Here is an 18,762-nt window from a genome sequence, read left to right as displayed (position 1 = left end):
TTCTAAAAAATAGAAAGCAGATAGCAACATGTAAGCCAGCATTGAACTCATTATCCATTTAATGGAGTTACTTGTATTGTATTTATTTAATATTTTGTTAACTTTTTTATGGTGAGAACAGCATGAACCTCGCCTCGCCTCAGTGTACCCCATCTGGCCTCCAGAGGGCGCTATGGCGTCAGTGGTCCTCCAGACTCTTCTTCGTTGGTGCACTTGCCATGTTTGCGGAAGCTTGTTTCTAGCAGCTAGCTGGAGACTTCTTACATTTACACTTTATGCTGTAGCTGTATTTTATAATCAAATATGAATCTACCAAAGGGACCAGATTCGCTGTGCTTCGATAAGGATGTTTTTATGAAGGTAAGAAAAAACGGGACGTTTGTTAACACGCTATATAAAGCTTATCAGCTATCATTAGCTAGTTAAATGTTCATACTGGATGCTGCTTATCTTCCTTAAACATGTATTATGTATTTATGAATACATAATACCTAATACTGTTTGTACATGTTTGGTACACATTCACGATCCTAGCTAATGTTGTTAATGTCGGACATGTCAAACGTTATTCTTACAGAACATGAGCTATCACAGCAAATGACGTGTTTCATGAATACGAATGTGTTCATTCAGTATCAGGTGCCTACATTTGTATTTTTGGTCCGTCATTCTGTAGCTAAAGTCGACTTTCTCTCCATTAGTAATGCTCGTTGTTCCATGCATGATTGGCTGCTTTTATACAAACCTTGTATTAACCTGTACACGACTGCTCTGTCTGGTGTTACTCTCGCAGGATGACTTTGACGTGGACCAGTTTGTGGCGGAGTGTCGGAAGCAGGTCCAGATGGAGGAGATGAGGGAGGATCTGGAGCTCTACTACAAGCTGCTGAAAACAGCCATGGTGGAGCTCATCAATAAGGACTATGCCGACTTTGTTAACCTCTCCACCAACCTGGTCAGTAATGAATTGGGTTGTACATTTTGGACCTTGCAATCAGCAGCTTGTAGTCAACAGTAAACAAAAAAGGCAATTCAGTTAGGCGTCTATCAAAAAATATTATCTATATGATGTCCAAGTGACAAGCTTTATCTTAAATATAAACTGTCAAGATTTTTGTTCAGATGGTTTTTTTCTGAAGCCTAACCTACACATTCAAAGAATGCATTTCTTAGTTTGCTTTTCTTGTAAATCTATATTTTAAGTGGTGTATTGTTTTAAACGGAAAATAAGTATGCTTAAATTATCTTAAAAGAACAATCTTGATTGTTATCTTGTTTGTTTTCTTATCTATCAATATCAGTATCAGCCTCAAAATATGGGGTCTTATAATGGTGGTCAAAAAGGAAGCACACCATGCAGTTTTTAGTTTGTTTTAAGTAAATCTGATAACGTGATAGACAGACCCTAATCTTAGATCTCTGCTTCCCTTGACTCAGGTGGGGATGGACAAAGCCCTCAATCAGCTTTCTGTGCCGTTGGGACAGTTACGAGAGGAGGTTATGGTATGTTTTTGTGTGAAGTTAACTGGAACCTTTGATAAATCCCTGTTACAGTGTTCATGAATGTTTCTTCCTGATGTCTGTTTCAGAGTCTGCGGTCCTGTGTGAGTGAGGTGATCCAGGCTATAGACAACCAGCTAACCAAACAGGAAGATCTGCAGAAAAAGAAGGTTTGGCTCGTCCTCTTCCTGTCTGACATCTTCATCTGATCATATTTAGAGTTCATCCTTAAATATATTTTAGGATGATTTACCAAACTGTAAACCCAGTGTTGCCTCAACAAATTATTTTTAGTGCAACATAGATTATAATCCTGTTTTAAAGAGTTTAAATATTTTCATAACCTGGCAATATCCCATCCATCAGGTGTGTGTATTGAGGCTGATTCAGGTGGTGCGCTCGGTGGAGAAAATTGAGAAGATCCTCAACTCGCAGAACTCCAAGGAATCTGGCTCCCTGGAAATCAGCAGGTAGGACACTCATCTATGCTCAAAACCACTGGTTTCACTTAGATCAGTGATTCTCAAACTTTTTTCAATAATGTACCCCTTTTGAAAAAAAAAATTCAGCCAAGTACCCCCTCATCAGCGCAAAAACTATTTGTTAGGGAAAAAAGCCTATATAAAGAGGTACAGTACAGCACTGCACCATCAGTGTCGGATTTATTAAAATAACAACATTGTAACTGAGAAACACTTAAATGCTACATTTCAAATGTTTACAATCCATCACTAAATTCATGGCAAACCAATTTTAACATCATGCATTGAACTGATCTGTTTAATGAGTTGTACTTACAATGTAGTGAGAAACATGGGCTTGTGCTTCACTGAGGATCTTTGTTATTCTCAGTGACAGGAAGGCCACTGCAGTTATTACACTTCGCGTTTTGAAATATGTGTAACTCTAGTCTATTAATATAAAACCCACACTGCTCAAACTTCGTTACTTTTCCTAAAATTGGTATGTTTATATTTTTTTCATTAACGTAAAATAAATCTCACGTACCCCCTGCAGTACTTCAACGTACCCCTAGGGGTCCGCGTACCCCCATTTGACAACCATTGACTTAGATAACCGATTTGAATGTGGGCAGGTTATTAAACACGTTATAAGAGTTTCAATTTATACATCTCTATATCATCTAGCCATGTGCCAGAGGTTAAAATAGTATTAGCTATTTGCTGCAGGAATGTAGCACTAAGCCATTGTGTCTTAACTTTTTCTCTTTGCCTCTGTCCAGTCCCTTGTTGGCAGGCCAGGTCCTGGAGAGAATTGCTACAGAATTCAACCAGCTGCAGTTCCACGCTGTACAGAGCAAAGGCATGCCCCTACTGGACAAAGTCAGACCTGTAAGTGTTAACGTCAAACAGCTAAAAAAAAAAGTGCAGTCTTTCTGTTTAAGGGCAGACGATATTTCCCAAATATTTGATCCTAGTTTTCACTTTTATACAGATGTTTGATGGAATATACTGTGTTTGATTCGTGTCTGTGTCCTCTGTTAGCGTATCGCAGGGATCACCTCCATGCTGCAGCAGTCTCTGGAGGGCGTGCTGATCGAGGGTCTGCAAACATCCAACCTGGACATGGTGTGTCACTGCCTGAGGACGTACGCCACCATAGACAAGACTCGAGATGCTGAGGCCCTGGTGGGACAGGTGTTGGTCAAGCCATACATGGACCAGGTAAACATACAACACATGTTTCAATATACTGTAGAGCCAAGGGAGTTTGTACTTTAAAATAACATATGTTGAACAGAATATCCTCTCCCCTCTCTTTTCCTTATTTTAGGTAATAGTGGAAGAGGTGGTGAAGTCCAGTCCGAATGGTCTCCATTTGATGTACTCCAGACTGTTGGAGTTTGTTCCTCATCACTGCAGACTGCTCAGAGAGGTGACTGGAGGAGCCAGATCCAGGTATTGCTGTTATCATGGAGGCAATTTAATTCAAAGCATGCATAGATCAAGCAACTCTTTGTGGTTTATTCCATCTTCATCTATATGTGTGCAACATTAAGATACCTTTTTTTTTACTTGGCAATTTTTAATTAAAATGCCAACGGTTGTTTTTTTCCCAAAATGTTGAGACCATATTCCTCTTTAAAATCAGAAAGCCTTTATTTGTCCCACAGTGGGGAAACGTACAAGGGGAGTAAGCAAAGGATCCAAAGGGCACCTGTCTGGGATCACCACAAAGACCCAGCGGCTTTATTGTCCTCAAAATGTGGGTTGTGCTTTGAAATCTTCTTGCTCCTATTAGAAAAGCAAATCATCTGCTTTCATGTGTGGAACTGTTGCATTCAGTGTATTGGCTGCTCACATTTCTATTTGTAGCACCATAGCAGTCTTTATGATGCTTCAGTCAGTATTAGATATTACTTTAGAATAGATTACTTGGGTGTTTTGGTTCATTTGTATTCTGTATTCTTATATTTATATAATTACAATACGTAATTGACTTAATATGTTTAAACTAGGGCTGTCAAACGATTACAATTTTTAATCAGATTAATCACAGCTTAAAAATTAATTAATCGTGATTAATCACCATTCGAACTATGTCCAAAATATGCCATTTCTTCATGTATATTGTTGTGGGAATGGAAAGATAAAGGGAAGAAGGCGGATATATCCATTTAACATACAGTATGTATATATTTATTATAAAAAATGTCTGTGTGTCAAAATGAAAGAGAGCACCTATCAATCCGTGGGGTCTTAATTCATTACGTGTTGATTTCTATCAACGGGGGAGTACTTCAGGAAAGTCTACGGGGGGGGGCTAGTGGAGTACTTCGTGACCACAGAGTGTGAACGTGATCAGCTGTTTTAGCGCAGTTCTCCAGTGAAGGGGGGAGTCTCCCTCCGCAGCCGGTTGGCGTAGTTTTGGCACTATTCCGCTGTACAGACCGACGTTAACCGCAGCCCTGTCTGTGCACACGGAGACCGACTCTGTCGTCTGGTGATCTAACCGCCTTCTGGAAAAGCTTCACAAGTACGTCGGTACGCAAATGCGCTTTGTGACGGTGCGCATTTCAGATTACGCACATAACCTGCGTACCAGTTATGTGCACCCCTGTACTACAGCAAAAGTATTCTCCGTCGGGACTTTCTGCAACAACACCACGCCGTTATCTTGATTCTGATTGGCCAGAAGACATTATCAAAGATGTTCTATTGAGAAGACGATCACTACGTGACAAAAGTTTTCAAAACCGTTTCTGGTCTTCGGTATTTCCAGACAAGTGGCTACTGAAATCAATCTTACTAAGTGCTGTCTGTGCAATTCTCGGCGCGAGTTGGCGGACTTTATTTTGCGTACTTTAACATCATTTTTCATGGTGGGGCTAAGCCATTTCTTGGTATGGCGGTGGCCTACCCCAGCCATACCCTGGCGCTGCCACTGGTGGCACGTATGGGGCGGGCCATTCTGCACATGCGTTAAATATTTTAACGCAATTAATTAAAAAAATTAATTACCGCCGTTAACGTGATAATTTTGAGAGCATTAGTTTTAAACATACTAATCCTACATTCTGCACATAAAATGAAACCGTAGTGTAAAAAGTAGATGATATTTCATACTTTATAATGTGCTGATGTTCCCTCTCTCCTCAGTGACAAATCTGTCGTAGTGCCAGGTTATGATTTCCTGGTGAACTCTGTGTGGCCTGAGATGATCAAAGGGATAGAGGAGAGATTGTCCTTCCTCTTCAACCCTGGAAACCCCGAAATATTCTTTGAGGTACAGACACAGGGACACGATTTGTGTGCACAAACATTCACTTCTGTGTGGCATGATTCAGTGTTGAGCAGCGTCACCTATGTGTGTTTTCTGTTGTCCTTTTATTTTCTAGCGTTACAGTGAGAGTATGGAGTTTGTGCGGAGGTTTGAGCGTCAGTGCAGCTCACAGGCCAGTGTGAAGAGACTGAGAGTTCACCCCTCATACACCACCTTCCAGAACAAATGGAACCTGCCTGTCTACTTTCAACTAAGGTGCATTATTAATATGATCTATACATACTACAGCCTATAGGTCACACAGGGTACACTACAGCCAGTTATATCTCCTTTAAGAGCACATTTGTATGCTTCACCTAACATCATATTGGACTTCACATTTCTATACATCCTTTGAAATTGAAAGCTGTTCGGATTTGTTAAGAGCTTTACAAATACTAATTGTAGGGAATAGGTTGCTAATATCGGAAATACCGTTATGTCCTTTCTTGTAAAAGTTATAAAAGAAGATCAATGTATTTCTTCTTTTTGGCTGCCCATATTCTTTTTTAGAAGTGCTAGTCAGATGTTCATATGTGATATTAGATCAGTGTCTGACCATTACATGTAACTATTTGTATCTGACAATCAATATCTATAGCATTTTGTTATGTAAAACTATTTCTTCAAGCTATTTTGGTTTAGAAAGAAACTCATATATTATGTTTACCATTACTATATGACAAACACTGCTTATTGATTGTCGAAACTAAATAAAAAGATTTTTGATTTGAGAAAGAATCTCAAACATAATCATAACCTTAGCTTACATTCTTTTTACTAGCAGGCAGTGGATAATATGTGTGTTTTGATCTTAATGTAAACCCTTCAACTTAAACGAAAGTAGTCAGACGTTGGAAGCGGGTGTATTTTCTGCGCAGCATGCTTTTTGAAGAACCCAAGAGACAAGCTGTAAAATTGCAGCCTGCCAGCATTTTTTGTGGAAAAACACAAGTTGGCAGACGATAAAGAATGCCTATTGTGATAGAAATGTGAAAAAATATCTTATGGGTTTGAGTTTCCTAAAGAATGATTATAAGAAGCTAAATGTAAACTCCAGATGTGTCAGCTTATTATAAAAACATTTCCCATAAACATGACACTGGACCTTGACTGAACGGCTATTGATTGGTATAAAAAAGTAGAGAAATGTCCACTGTGTCCACCGCCCCCGCACACTCTCACTGTAAAGATTAGGCCTCTTTCACAACACAAACCTGCACTGTTCAGCTTTTCCGGAAAGTCAATTTCTTCTAACAGTGTTGTTACAAGTCATGAACACTTGCACGTCAGAGCTGATAAATGAAATAAGCCGATAGCACATTGATTGTTATGTCTAACGGTTTTCCAGGTACAAGGAAATTGCTGGAAGTCTGGAGAACGCCATCAGTGATGGACTTGAGGCTGCACCAGGTAGGAATAATTCTCTGTCATGAATGCCCGTGTGTAGCTGATACTCTCCCTGCAGTCACTTATCTGTGTGTGTTCATCAGCAGCTGGCAGTGCCTTCCACCTGCAGGTGTCGGAGGTGTTGTGGTCGTGCCTGATGAGATGTTGGTCAGACAAAGTCTACCTGTCACCTCTGGCACATCGCTTCTGGAAGCTCACGCTGCAGCTCTACGCACGATATGCCAAGTTTCTTGACGAGGTAACCTTAAAAAAGCGAGGAGTAATTCCAAAAGAGCAATATGCAAATGAATAGAAATGTTGCTGTCGCTTTCTCTTGTTGCTCATCTTGATCGGTGTGTGCCCAGGTGTTGACTAAGACTCCAACGCCTGAGTTACCTAAAGAGCCAACCAGGCCTCTGCCCAGCTCCGCCTCCTCCACCTCCAGCCGGACGTCGGGGGGGAGTGAGAGCGGGAGTCCTGCCTCTCTGTCCACCAAACAGCTGGTCTACATAGCAGCTGACATCCAGAAGCTGCAGGAACAGGTGCACACACACACAAACTAAATACATACATTACACGTGTTCTTTACATCTTTCAAAATTGTTCTTCAGATAACTCGCGTAATCCTTTATTTCTTAATTTACTTAATTGCTTCCACACTGACAGCTTGCTTGGTTTTCTCTCAGATACCAGAGTTGTCAGCGACGGTCAGAATACGGTTAGAAGCGATTGGATTCAAAAACTTTGCTGTGGTGGAAGGTAAGCTAAAAGTCCTTTTGGCTTCTTTAATAACGTTGCAGTGTTGGCTTGATCTTACAGTGTTTTGTCAGTACATGAGAATGGAGGAGGATTTCATGACACTAATATTTAAAGGCAGGCCTTAGTTTTTCAAAATTAAAACAAGATTTCAGTCCAACAGAGGTTTTCATAATCTTACAGAACACATCATACTAATTAAGCCTATAAGTAAAAAATAATTGATTTTAATATTTGCTTTCGCGTACATCAAAATTATTGCATTTTATCTGCTGTTCTTATTTATTAAAAAAATGCTGGTGTTCACTGATATTTAAAAGTGTATCCATTCAGTCCCCTTTAGGCTTTAGATCATGACATCTCCAAACACAACATGTCAGTCACTCATTGAATCACTCCTTGGCTCTTGGCTTTAGCACCAGGGTAACTCGGACCATGTTTGCACTTCTCCTTTCTGTCAGACGCCTTAATGGATTCCAAGACTAGCCTGTCCAGTAGCATTCCCACTTTAAATATCAAGATGACCCAGCATCTGACTGAACGCAGTTGCCGCTTCCTGAAGAGTGCCTCTGAGGTCCCAAGACTGTACCGCAGGACTAATAAGGTCAGTGAAGCTGCAAAAACGCACACCAACATGTTTCTCATAGATTTCCTCATGTAACATCCCCTCATGGAGAAACTTTTTGGATTGGGATCAACAGTTCAGCTTCAAAGGCTAATGGACTTGGAACTGTGGCATATACTTCTTTTCTTTTCTTTTTGACCCTATAAAAAGGAACTTTCACAAAAAAATCCTAATTAATCAACATTCTCTTTGACAAAATCCACACCATTTGGGAATCAGTAGCTCAGAGAGGAGAACATATCAAATAAGGTTTTATTTACACTTTGAATTGCCTTGTGTTGAAAGCTGCTATATAAATAAACTTGCCTTGCCACTGAACCTGATCTAAGTCCTTGAAGGATCTGTGAATGCTGAATCTTTATTCATATTTTCCATCAATCTCATCTGACAACTGCAAGGCTCGACAGTCACATTGTACAATCATTGTAGCCTGAAACAAAAGTTTACAGAGAAAAATATAAATCTCTAGCTGTTGAGATAGAAAGCGATGGATATGACACAAAACCCATCTTGATAACTGCAACATGAGAAAAAAACTTTAAATTCAGCAGTCATTAAGTCAATACAAATTGTAATATTTATTAATTTACGTTTTGTCTAGGATGTGCCGGTGCGTGCATCCGCCTACATGGACAACGCCTTGCGGCCGTTAGTTCAGTTACTGACTGACTCAACAGGGCTGGTCCACCAATCTACAGCAAAAGAGTGGCTGCGAGTGGCACTGTCTGACTGCACACAGAGGTAAGACACACACCTGCAAACATAAATACACACCCAGATATTATTACATTACCAGCTTTGAAAGGGCCTGTGCCGATATTTTCTACAGAACGAGCTATTCCATTTTATATAAATGAAGGATGATTTCTTTCTTTCTTGAGAGTTGTTTTGCTTGCCTTTTTAATAAGACGTTCCAGCTGCAACCAACACATATACCCGCTTTCATTTCCGTACGTCTTGTGTTCAGGTACTATGAGACCATCTCTGAGGTTCTGAGCTCAGTGAGGAAGATGGAGGAGAGTCTGAAGCGCTTAAAGCAAGCCAGAAAGGGTGCAAGCATGACCTCCACAGCAGGAGCCAACGGTGGACCCACAGACGACAGCAAGATCCGACTACAACTGGCACTGGATGTGGAATACCTGGGGGAACAGGTAGGCTGCGGGTGGAGAGACATAATAATCATGATACAAACAATTCACATTTATCTGGTAACAAACGTATACTTTAAACAAATGTTATTGAAATTAGAAATTGCACCAAGTTCTGTTAAAAACTCATCTGAAATGTTTCTGATTGTTTTCTCTTCTCAGATCGAGAAGATGGGTTTTCAGCCAAGCGACATCTCCATGTTCACCACTCTGATGGACCTGGTGAAAGAGGCCCGAGAGCTCGCTGAGCAGTAAAATGTTCACTCCATAATAACTGAAACCCAATAACATGCTGCTGTTCCTCAACACTAATGAAGTCACAGTCTAGACTAGAGTCAAAGTGTGGTTACAGTTTGTGATGAGAAGGCCACAAAGAACGTGTGACAAGAACTGACATTATGGGGATATTTGTGTACAAAAAAAAAAAATCTAAATTCAGACTTTAAAGCCACAGAGCACAAACATTTATCATCAGGAATCTGTCGGATGTGCGCTAGTTGTTGTTGGAAGCCTAAAAAACCCGTCATCATTGGTTCTGCCGTAGTCAATGTGAATAAAAGGGACTGCATTGTATATTAAATGTTTTTATAGAAAATGCCTGATCCTGGTGATATGCACGGCTCTTTGGAATGTCATTGTACATGTTGGGTCAGAATAGTGCAAGAGTCTTAAATATAAGTTGTAAAGAGAGAATGTTAATCAATATTTATATAATGTCTGCTACTTGGTGAAGGATGCATCTCAAATAAGGAAGTCTGTTCGTGTGTAATATTTACATTTTTGTTAAAATCAAAGTTATATAATATATTTAACTTGGGAATAAAATTAAGAACTTCGGAGACAGTTTTGAATGTGCATGTTTTGATATAAAAGACGTTAGCTAGCTACTGGATTGCATTGCTTATATCTTTTTCCCTCAGCACTGCTAACATGCGCTTACAGGTTGATGAAAAGAAAATCAAATAAATACACGTTCAACTTTGATGTTGGGAATACAAAATGATGGCCTTGAGTAACTGCTTTTAGTATTTGGGCCTCAAAAGTTGCTTTCCTGTCACCATCCAGTAATCATAATACGCCTATTTCTATATTATTTCACACTTAAAATTATGTTTCTATTCATAATTTTTTAATATTTCCGAGTAGGAAGAAAAGTTTAAAAAGGAAAATATATTGCTTTTACAATGTCAACATTTATTACGTTGTCTCTTCAAAAATGTGTGACAGATGTTCTCATTTGCAAATGGCTATATTGATAAAATACATGTGTTGACACTACTCTTAATGTTTACATGTCACTCGTTTTTTGTTTTGTCAGTATGTGAAGGTTTGTTTTGTAATTAGTCTTGTTCTTTGGTCAGGTTTAAAGTTATATTAAGTAGGTATTTATGCATTTATTCCAGTAAATGAGAGGCGGGACGAGAAATCATTACTAGATTTATCATCTGAGAAGCTAGATAAGTTGTTCAACAGTAGTTTTATTAGTCTGCTTATCATCCTAATTTTCACACGGTCAACAACTGTAGAGTAATCATTAACCGGAAAGTGAAATGACCTTTTGAGCAGCATTTCCCTGCAGCCCAGTTTAGTTGGCTCATAAGATTGGACAGTAATTTAAAGCACTAAACACAACTTCGGATACAAATGTTTTATTTCAGCAATCAAAAATCGTAACAAAACAAAAAATAAACTCTTAGTTACAATATACAACGTATTAGTCGTTCGTCATGGAGAATTGTGGTTACTGCACCTACCTACGTGTACAGAACTCTGCTATAATACATTTTACAGAAAAAAACAAATTAGCATTTTAACAGGCTGCTTGAAAACAAGTTAAAGTAACAGCTTTTCATAAATACTGAGAGGACATCAGCTAGGTTGAGAGGAATAACACTGTTGAATTATATATTACACATTATTCATGTGTGTAAATGTGTTCAACCGGAACACAAAAGTATGATCTAAATGAGTTAAAGTACTATTTAATTTCACAGAGTAGGGTTGACGATCTTGCCCATTAGGAGGACGGCTCTTGAGTCTCCCTCTATGACGGAGAAGAAGAACGGCCGGTTGATGGACAGTTTGAGAGGGACGCCCGCTTCCTGGATCTTATCCTGAAGTTCTGCTCCTTCCTCGGACATCTCAAACGTCACCTTGTTGACCGCCTGGAGGACACAAAGATGTGTTGATGATGCAAACACACACAGTGAGTGTTTCTTTTTTAATAATATGAGAAGATCATGTAGTTTACCTGATCTATAGTAAAGGGTTGGATGTTGCTGAGTCTGGTGAACTCCGCCTCGGAGCCCAACAGCTTGGCCCCGACTATCGGAGACATCTTGTTCAGCAGGTCACGGAGGTCATTCACAGAGGACATGGAGAACTTTGGGAGGGACAGCTCCAACAGACTGTGGGGATAGAGATACTACGTTTTAAAATCTTTGAACTGAAATGGGAGTGTACGTGACTCTCTCGTCCCTTTAACAATCTTAACCTTTATTTGCTCTTCATTGAAAAAGTATCGATTAACTGATAGACGGTTACTTGCTATGTTTTTGTTGTTGTTTTTAACTTTTTAAGCCAATATAATTGCATATGCTCCATAACACGGAACTATATTATTACAATCATGCAAACAAATGTTTTCGTTATCTTAAAAACTAGTAGGCTAATTGATAATGATGGAAAAAATGTAGGCTATATGTTTGTACCTCACTTTATTTATTAAATACATTTAATATTTTTTTTACAACTCTTTTAGTGATTTTATGATATGTGTTCTCACTTTTATTTAATTTTTCTGTTCTAGACTTTTTCCACTTCTCTGATTCTGAAACTGCAATATTTAATTAATACACAATTAAGATGCAATAAGTTGTAATTCCAGAAAATCACCATAAAATTATGAAATAAGCTATTCAACACAAGTGAAATTGTGAAATGCTATATCCAAGTGCAAGTCTCATGACGTTGATGTCATTAAAAAAGAATGTATAATGAAAATGAAACACCAGAGATGCTTCAGATTTCTGGTCAATCAGTTGGAATACATCTGGATTTGCCTTTTTTTTTGTTTTAATAGGACACACTCACCCCTCCTGGAGGCTCTCCTGCCAGACGGGGATGACTGTGAGCAGCTTTGACTCAATGTCCTTCATGTTGGCTCCTTCATGAGGCAGGACCAACAACATGTGGGAGCGCTTGCTCAGAGACAGCTTCACAACCGTGCACCGCCGTACCTTCATGGTATCAAAGGACAATTATTACGGTTGAATACTCATCCAAGTCCTTTTTATATTTTCAATACAAAAATGAACCAACACAAAGCACAACAAAGTCCCTTGAATGACGTTTTACCTTATCATTGTGGTAGTGGTACTGACCCGTGTGGGTCATCAGGGGAGTCATCACTGTGGTTGTTTCATCCACATAAAACTCCTGCAGGGAGGTCTTCTCTGGCTGAAAAGCTGTCCTCCAGTTGCCTGAACAGACACAACCAAAGAACACAATCAGGTACTGCAAGGTGGTGCAGGTTGGGGTAAGGGTTAGAAGATAAGAACAGCAGATACATACCTTGGAAGTTGAAGGAAGACACAAACAACAGGTCACTGCTGGAGTTCAGATCTTTGAAGATGCCCTTCATCTTCCCATTTGACGTCTTCTCCAGGAAGCTGTTCACCAGATGCTCGGCCTCCTGTGGATTCGAGAAGTCCACGCCGCGGGTGAACGATGTGTCAGAGAAATCCTGTGTGCCTTGAATAAAGTCCTCTGACAGTTGAGCGTCCTGGCGAGAGAAGGTCCAGACCTGGGTGGTGATTTCATCTTTTGGCCCGTCGTCCACCAGAGAGTTAATGCCCTGCAGGGTCTTGAGGAGCTCGTGTCCGTCCACCAAGGACACACAGTCCTCCCTGTCGGTTTCAATGCGCAGGCTTAGTAGATCCTGGAAGGAAAGGAGTGCATTTAGAAAGATTTACTTCTCTGAGTGAAAGTACAACACCAGATGAGAAAAAATTGTTACGGAAAAAAGCAGGATATGCATGCCTTGAACGTCTTTGGTCTATCTCTACAAAAACAAATCAAAATCAAAGACCTGGTATGGCATTGCTGTCTTCGTGGAGACCCCCAGGTAGAAGGTGATGAGGGAACCAAAGGTGTTGACCGGAGACAGGAGAATGTTGGTGCCTGGCTGCTGCCTGCTGAGAGCCTCGTACAACCTCAGGCCCAGAGTGTTCAGCAGCTGTGCCAGGACCGCTGTCTTCGTTGTGATGTTATGCCTCTGGGCGTCCACCTCCAACTGGTCCCTGTTATCTGGTGTCATGACTTCAATATCAAGGAGGGCCACAGGAACCGTGTGCAGAGGCTTGGACGTCTTGGTCTGCAGGGTCTCGCAGCTGACATTAGCGACAGCAAAGAGGGAGAAGGGGTGGACGTAGACACGGTTGGCTTGACTTCCTGAGAGGTAGCAGCAGAGCAAGAGGGCTGCGAAAGACGACCACATTTTCCCTTTTGATGATAGTCACCTTACAATAGATTCTTCTGTGGGAGACAGATATTTTTAGTAAGCATATGAATTACCTTGAGTATATCTTTTATGCCTCCTGAGTCTAAGTGCGCATTGAGTTCTACATCAATATTAGCTTTCGTCTGAAATCTGGCTGGATCTGGTTTTTTGTCTCTGACAGGATTGGCTGGCAGGAACATTGGACATAGAGCGGCATGTCAATGATGGATTGATTTCTCTTTGTGTGTCCTCTCCTGCTGCCCAATGAATGAGAGCAGGCATTACCCTCTGCAACAGAGGTCGCATAGATAATGAAGACGCATCTACATTGCTGTGGGCAAATTTGTGTGTGTTCACTGATTAAAATAAGATGGATGTTTCATTTGGATATTGTTTTCTTTCTTTAAATCCTGGTATCGCAGCGTTTCGATCTGGGGCGCCAACTGAGCGTGTATATTTAGTCATTTCATCCAAACTGTTACCATACACAAAACGGTGGGCAATATTATTTGGACATTTTAAGTTATATTGACGGTCCAAATAAACACATCTAGAATGAATGGATTCAGGTTAGAAAATACACTTTTACACACACATGAAGTACATTTCAAAAACATTTCTGACAAGTTCATTGAGTAACTTTGTTTAGGGAGTGCCTAACAAATGAGACTAAACAATGTTTTAAATACTACAGTTGGCCATCTAAGCTAAACTGACAACTTTCGCTCCTTTATTGTGAACATATTATGTGTTAAGCTACAATGTAGGAGAGTAGCTTGGGTGAAAGCTCTTGTGCAAAAATAGGACTATATCCTGTGAGTTAAACGTGCAGAAATGTGGACTGATGGACTCTTGGAAGGGGTGAACAAACACTAGATTTTCCTCTATTAGGAAATGTACAACAGGACATGGCCTTAGTCTCTAATCAATATAACCATTGCACTCAAATGTTCTTATAAACAACCAGCACACCTGTGTACCCAGTGATTTAATGACAACATGTTTTCTGCCAAATTCAGAATCTTTGACCGCATGCGATCTGATTCATTATAACCTTCAAGTAGCAACTCTACAGAAATAGTTGCACTTTTTTTTTTTATGAACTCAAGCAACTCATTGAATAAAACGTTTTGTCCAAGAGAGTTGGACAAAGAACATTATATTTGGGTTTTGTGGAACATAATTGGATTAGTGAAATCAGTTACAGTATAGAGTTCCAAACATTGCCCCTCACCTCTGAAGGGTTTAGATATTCACTGCACAATCAAAAGGCAAATTAGATCAAATCAAAGCTTGCTCTTACCGTCTGCTGCTGCTGAGTGAGGTGCTGAATGAGGTCCAGGCTGCTCGGCTCCCTCAATTTAACACAGGCCAACCTCGCTGCTCCCACTCTGGTTACTGATTAACCAAAGCAGCATTGAGTCAGGGGCTCTGCTGTCATGACTTCCACCCCGCTTTGTACTGACACACTGCTACTGCTATAGAGAAATAGGTCTGACAGAGAGACAACACAATGTCCCTCTTCATGTTGACTTAAGGAAGATGATGCAAACTCATCCTGGAGGGGGAGAAAGCAGGGATAAACTTTCCAATAAAGACAGATAGGAAGCACGGGGACAGCCAGGCTTGTTTTTGTTTGAGAATGACTCACTGACATGTCATCATATTGTTGGGTTATGTTTTTGTAAAGCGGAAAATGTGGTCTTCCAAATGTTGCTCATATACTCGGGGTCAAACACGTCTCAAACACGTCTCAAACATGACTCACTTAAAATCTATACAGTACAGGCAAAAAGAGGACAGCTTTATTTCCTGTCAAATTATTTTATTCTGCTATCATTCTATGTAACTCATACTCTTTCTCTAAATCCAGATACAATCCATATTAATCTTCTTTCACATTATTTATTCCATGCTATTAGTGAAAATTGCAGAAATGCTTATTTAAACCACAATAGCTGATTGAATCATGACAAATGTTATGGCACCCCACATTTTTTATACTTAATAACCATCTGCAACTGAGAGAACACATCGGATTTGATGCGAATGTACAAATAAAAAAGTACTGTGTCTCTTTATCGTGTGAAGCTGTTGTAAGTTCTAAAGATAATAAGCCCAACTAGTTCTAGTGAAAGCACCTCTCAGATTTTCTTTATAGGCAGATACACATGTTCATTAAGCTGATTTATAATATATTAGCTAATATTTAGCTAATGTTCCATATTACAAGGCCACATCCGTGACTGAAATAAGGAAAATCCTGCACACACAGCTGATTCAACAGGACAGGGTTCACTGTTTTTTCTCACCAGAAAGAGAAACACTGGTTACGTTTAGTGTTTTACAGCCCGGTTTTATCCTTTTTAAACATTGTAAATTATTCTAACGGGAAGTTATAGTCTATAAAGCAAAAATGACGACTTTCTTGTAAGCTGATATTTATTCAAGGTCACTCAACTAACTGTTCACAATGTCAAACTGATAAAGAACATTCATGCTTCTTCTTCTGTCCTCGTTTCAACCAATGACACATCGCTACTGCATGTTGCACGTTCACCATACAGTGTGTTTTTGTGTACCAACTCATTGATGCAAATATTGAGACCAATTTACCAAATAAATACATAAAGAAAATGTATGACAATGATCAGATTTTTTTTTAATAGTTTTGTAGGTTTATACTTGAAGAATAAAATGGATGATCATAGATGAAAGCAAAGTATGACATGGCTGTACATTTTAAAAGGTCATTTATAATATTTGATTTATACAACTACAAATATAATATATAACTAAATGAGATGTTTCATTATGTATTTTAGATACGCCTTATAATTGGATAATATCAGGGATGCAAACTTGTCACCTTTCGGCGAAATTCGCAGTTTTGAATCCAAAATGGCTCTGGGTCGTGTGTGTGATTCATGTAGATCTGCAATAAAAATGTTTTTGGGGTATTGGGGGGGTCTGAGACCCGGAGTAATCTGCGGCCGCGATGATTGTCTAGCTTCAGCAACTACATTACCTACGGGTGCGTTCATTAATATTAACTGTGTGGTCGGGAGTCACTGTGGCACAGACTGCACCGCTGGTGAACAGCTGTTAGAACGGGCCGTTCAGGTGTTCAGAGCAGAGCTCCCTGTCGGAGCGGCAGAGCGTGATGTGCACTGAAAAGTTTTTCTGTCGCAATATTATGGTTGAGCTAGCTAGCTAGCATACATTGTCACTATCTGCTAACGTTAGCTTTAGCCTTCGTTTTCTAATAGTTTTTTTCATAGGCTATAAAACAGAGGTGGTATAAGTATAGATCTTGTTCTTGAGTAAAAGTAGAAGCACTCAGATCTTGTACTTGATTAAAAGTAGAAGTAGGCTACTCAGGTTTGAGTCAAAGTAGAAGTACTGTACCAGAGTGTAGGAACAATCCTGCAATCAAAAATGTTCCTCAAATAAAAGTACAAAAGTATTATCATGAAAATATAGTTAAAGTAGCGACAGTAAAAGTAGAAGTACTCAGATCTTGTACTTGAGTAAAAGTAGAAGTACTCAGGTCTTGTACTTGAGTAAAAGTACCATAGTGTAGGAATACTCTGTTACAGTAAAAGTCCTGCATTCAAAATGTTCCTCAAGTAAAAGTAGAAAAGTATTCTCATCAAAATATAGTGAAAGTAGCGACAGTAAAAGTAGTCGTTGTGCAGATTGGTCAATTTCAGAATAATATAGATGATATGTTTTATAATGATTGATCATGAAAGTGTTCTCAAAGCTGGTAAAAGTGCAGCTAGTTTGAATGACTTTGTATTCTGCAGGGTAGCTTGTGGATTTACTCCAGGTGGAACTAAAGTCTGATTTAACACTTGGTTATATTTCACATAATTCATCCACATATGTGAAGTAACTAAAGGGATTAAATACATATAGTGGAGTAGAAGTGCACCATTTACATCTGAGCTGTAGAGGAGAAGAAGAACAAAGTAGCAAAACATTGAAATACTTAAATAAAGTACAAGTATCTCAAAATTGTACCCAAGTAGGCTACAGTACTTGTTGAGTTTATGAACTTAGTTACTTTACACCAGTGGCTATACAGATAGAAAGACTAAGCCTTGCACAGAGGCATGAAAATACATTTTCAAAATGCTCAACAGTGCTGCCAAAATGATAAACTGACTGCTACACAATTAAAATAAATGCTTTTATATATTTCTATTAGATGTGACTCTTTGGCGTTTCTGTTATTACTAACTGCTGCTTTAGTTGTTCTGACTGCTAAAATCCTCTGTTATTCCTCATTTTAAAGCCGATATTCCGTGGGGTCGGGGGGCTCGGATCCTTGTCACCTTTTTCATACCTGATGAGTTTGCATCCCTGAATATATACAATCCAACCCATAAGAGATTAATACAATGTTGCATTAAACAAATCCAACATGATTTTAAAATGTTGACTTTCAGCAAATAAAAGGTATTTTTTACTTTGATCACCATCTTTGTTCAGCAAGTCAGCATGCTAACAATTGCCAATTCATTAACATTTGCTATTAATACGGCTAAGGCCTTCTGCTGAAATGTTTTGCCAGAAAACACAGACAAAGTTAAATTACTTAGTGTTATATGTGTGCATGTAAAGGACAGGACAAATATACATTTCTGTAAAGATTTAACATAAATGAAACAACATCAGTATTTTACTATCATTTTTATAAAAACGTTTTAACATCTCCAGTTACAGTAAAAGCAAAGCAACTGATGCAGCAGGATTTGAGTCAGTGACAACTATTCAGATGTTAGCTATACATGTGAGATCATACTTGATATTGTATTATCTGCCCATCTGTAAGTTCCCAAAAGCCCTTGTGAAGTTGAAAGGTATTTACATTACATTGCATTTAGCTGACACTTTTATCCAAAGTGACTTACAATAAGTGCACTCCACCAAGAATATACAAACTTGAAGAAAACAGAATCAGATAACTACATCAGGTTACACAGAGCCAAACCATTTTAAGTGCTACTCAACTGGCTTTAGATAAGCCAGTGCATTGTTGGAATATAAATGCT

At 39.2% G+C, this 18,762-nt stretch overlaps 2 protein-coding genes across 3 annotated transcripts; one reads left to right on the top strand and one right to left on the bottom strand.

Annotated features, from left to right (window-relative positions):
* The first annotated feature begins 157 nt into the window (after positions 1–157).
* On the top strand, positions 158–10,481 carry cog2 (component of oligomeric golgi complex 2). 2 transcript variants are annotated; one of them, XM_034101239.2, is made up of 18 exons: positions 158–360; positions 794–955; positions 1,438–1,503; positions 1,590–1,670; positions 1,867–1,970; positions 2,744–2,852; positions 3,006–3,185; positions 3,295–3,419; positions 5,121–5,247; positions 5,360–5,499; positions 6,635–6,696; positions 6,780–6,931; positions 7,038–7,214; positions 7,359–7,431; positions 7,890–8,032; positions 8,655–8,794; positions 9,021–9,204; positions 9,364–10,481. In XM_034101239.2, exons 1-18 carry the CDS (start codon positions 304–306, stop codon positions 9,454–9,456), a joined length of 2,175 nt encoding a protein of 724 aa, XP_033957130.1. In that variant the 5' UTR covers positions 158–303; the 3' UTR covers positions 9,457–10,481. The 2 variants fall into 2 exon arrangements, with proteins under 2 accessions (XP_033957130.1, XP_033957129.1); XM_034101238.2 differs by having other exon boundaries at positions 159–360; positions 6,777–6,931.
* A 353-nt stretch (positions 10,482–10,834) lies between these two features.
* agt (angiotensinogen) lies at positions 10,835–15,176 on the bottom strand. Its single transcript, XM_034100020.2, has 7 exons — positions 15,006–15,176; positions 13,292–13,737; positions 12,775–13,141; positions 12,559–12,683; positions 12,295–12,440; positions 11,453–11,609; positions 10,835–11,366 (listed from the first exon to the last, which is right to left on the bottom strand). The coding sequence occupies exons 2-7, from the start codon at positions 13,697–13,699 to the stop codon at positions 11,190–11,192; spliced, it is 1,380 nt and encodes a 459-aa protein (XP_033955911.1). The 5' UTR covers positions 13,700–13,737; positions 15,006–15,176; the 3' UTR covers positions 10,835–11,189.
* Between the last annotated feature and the right edge of the window lie 3,586 nt (positions 15,177–18,762).

This window comes from Pseudochaenichthys georgianus, chromosome 15, assembly GCF_902827115.2.
Source record: "Pseudochaenichthys georgianus chromosome 15, fPseGeo1.2, whole genome shotgun sequence".
Lineage (NCBI taxonomy): Eukaryota > Metazoa > Chordata > Actinopteri > Perciformes > Channichthyidae > Pseudochaenichthys > Pseudochaenichthys georgianus.
This window is presented reverse-complemented; position numbering and strand designations above follow the sequence as displayed.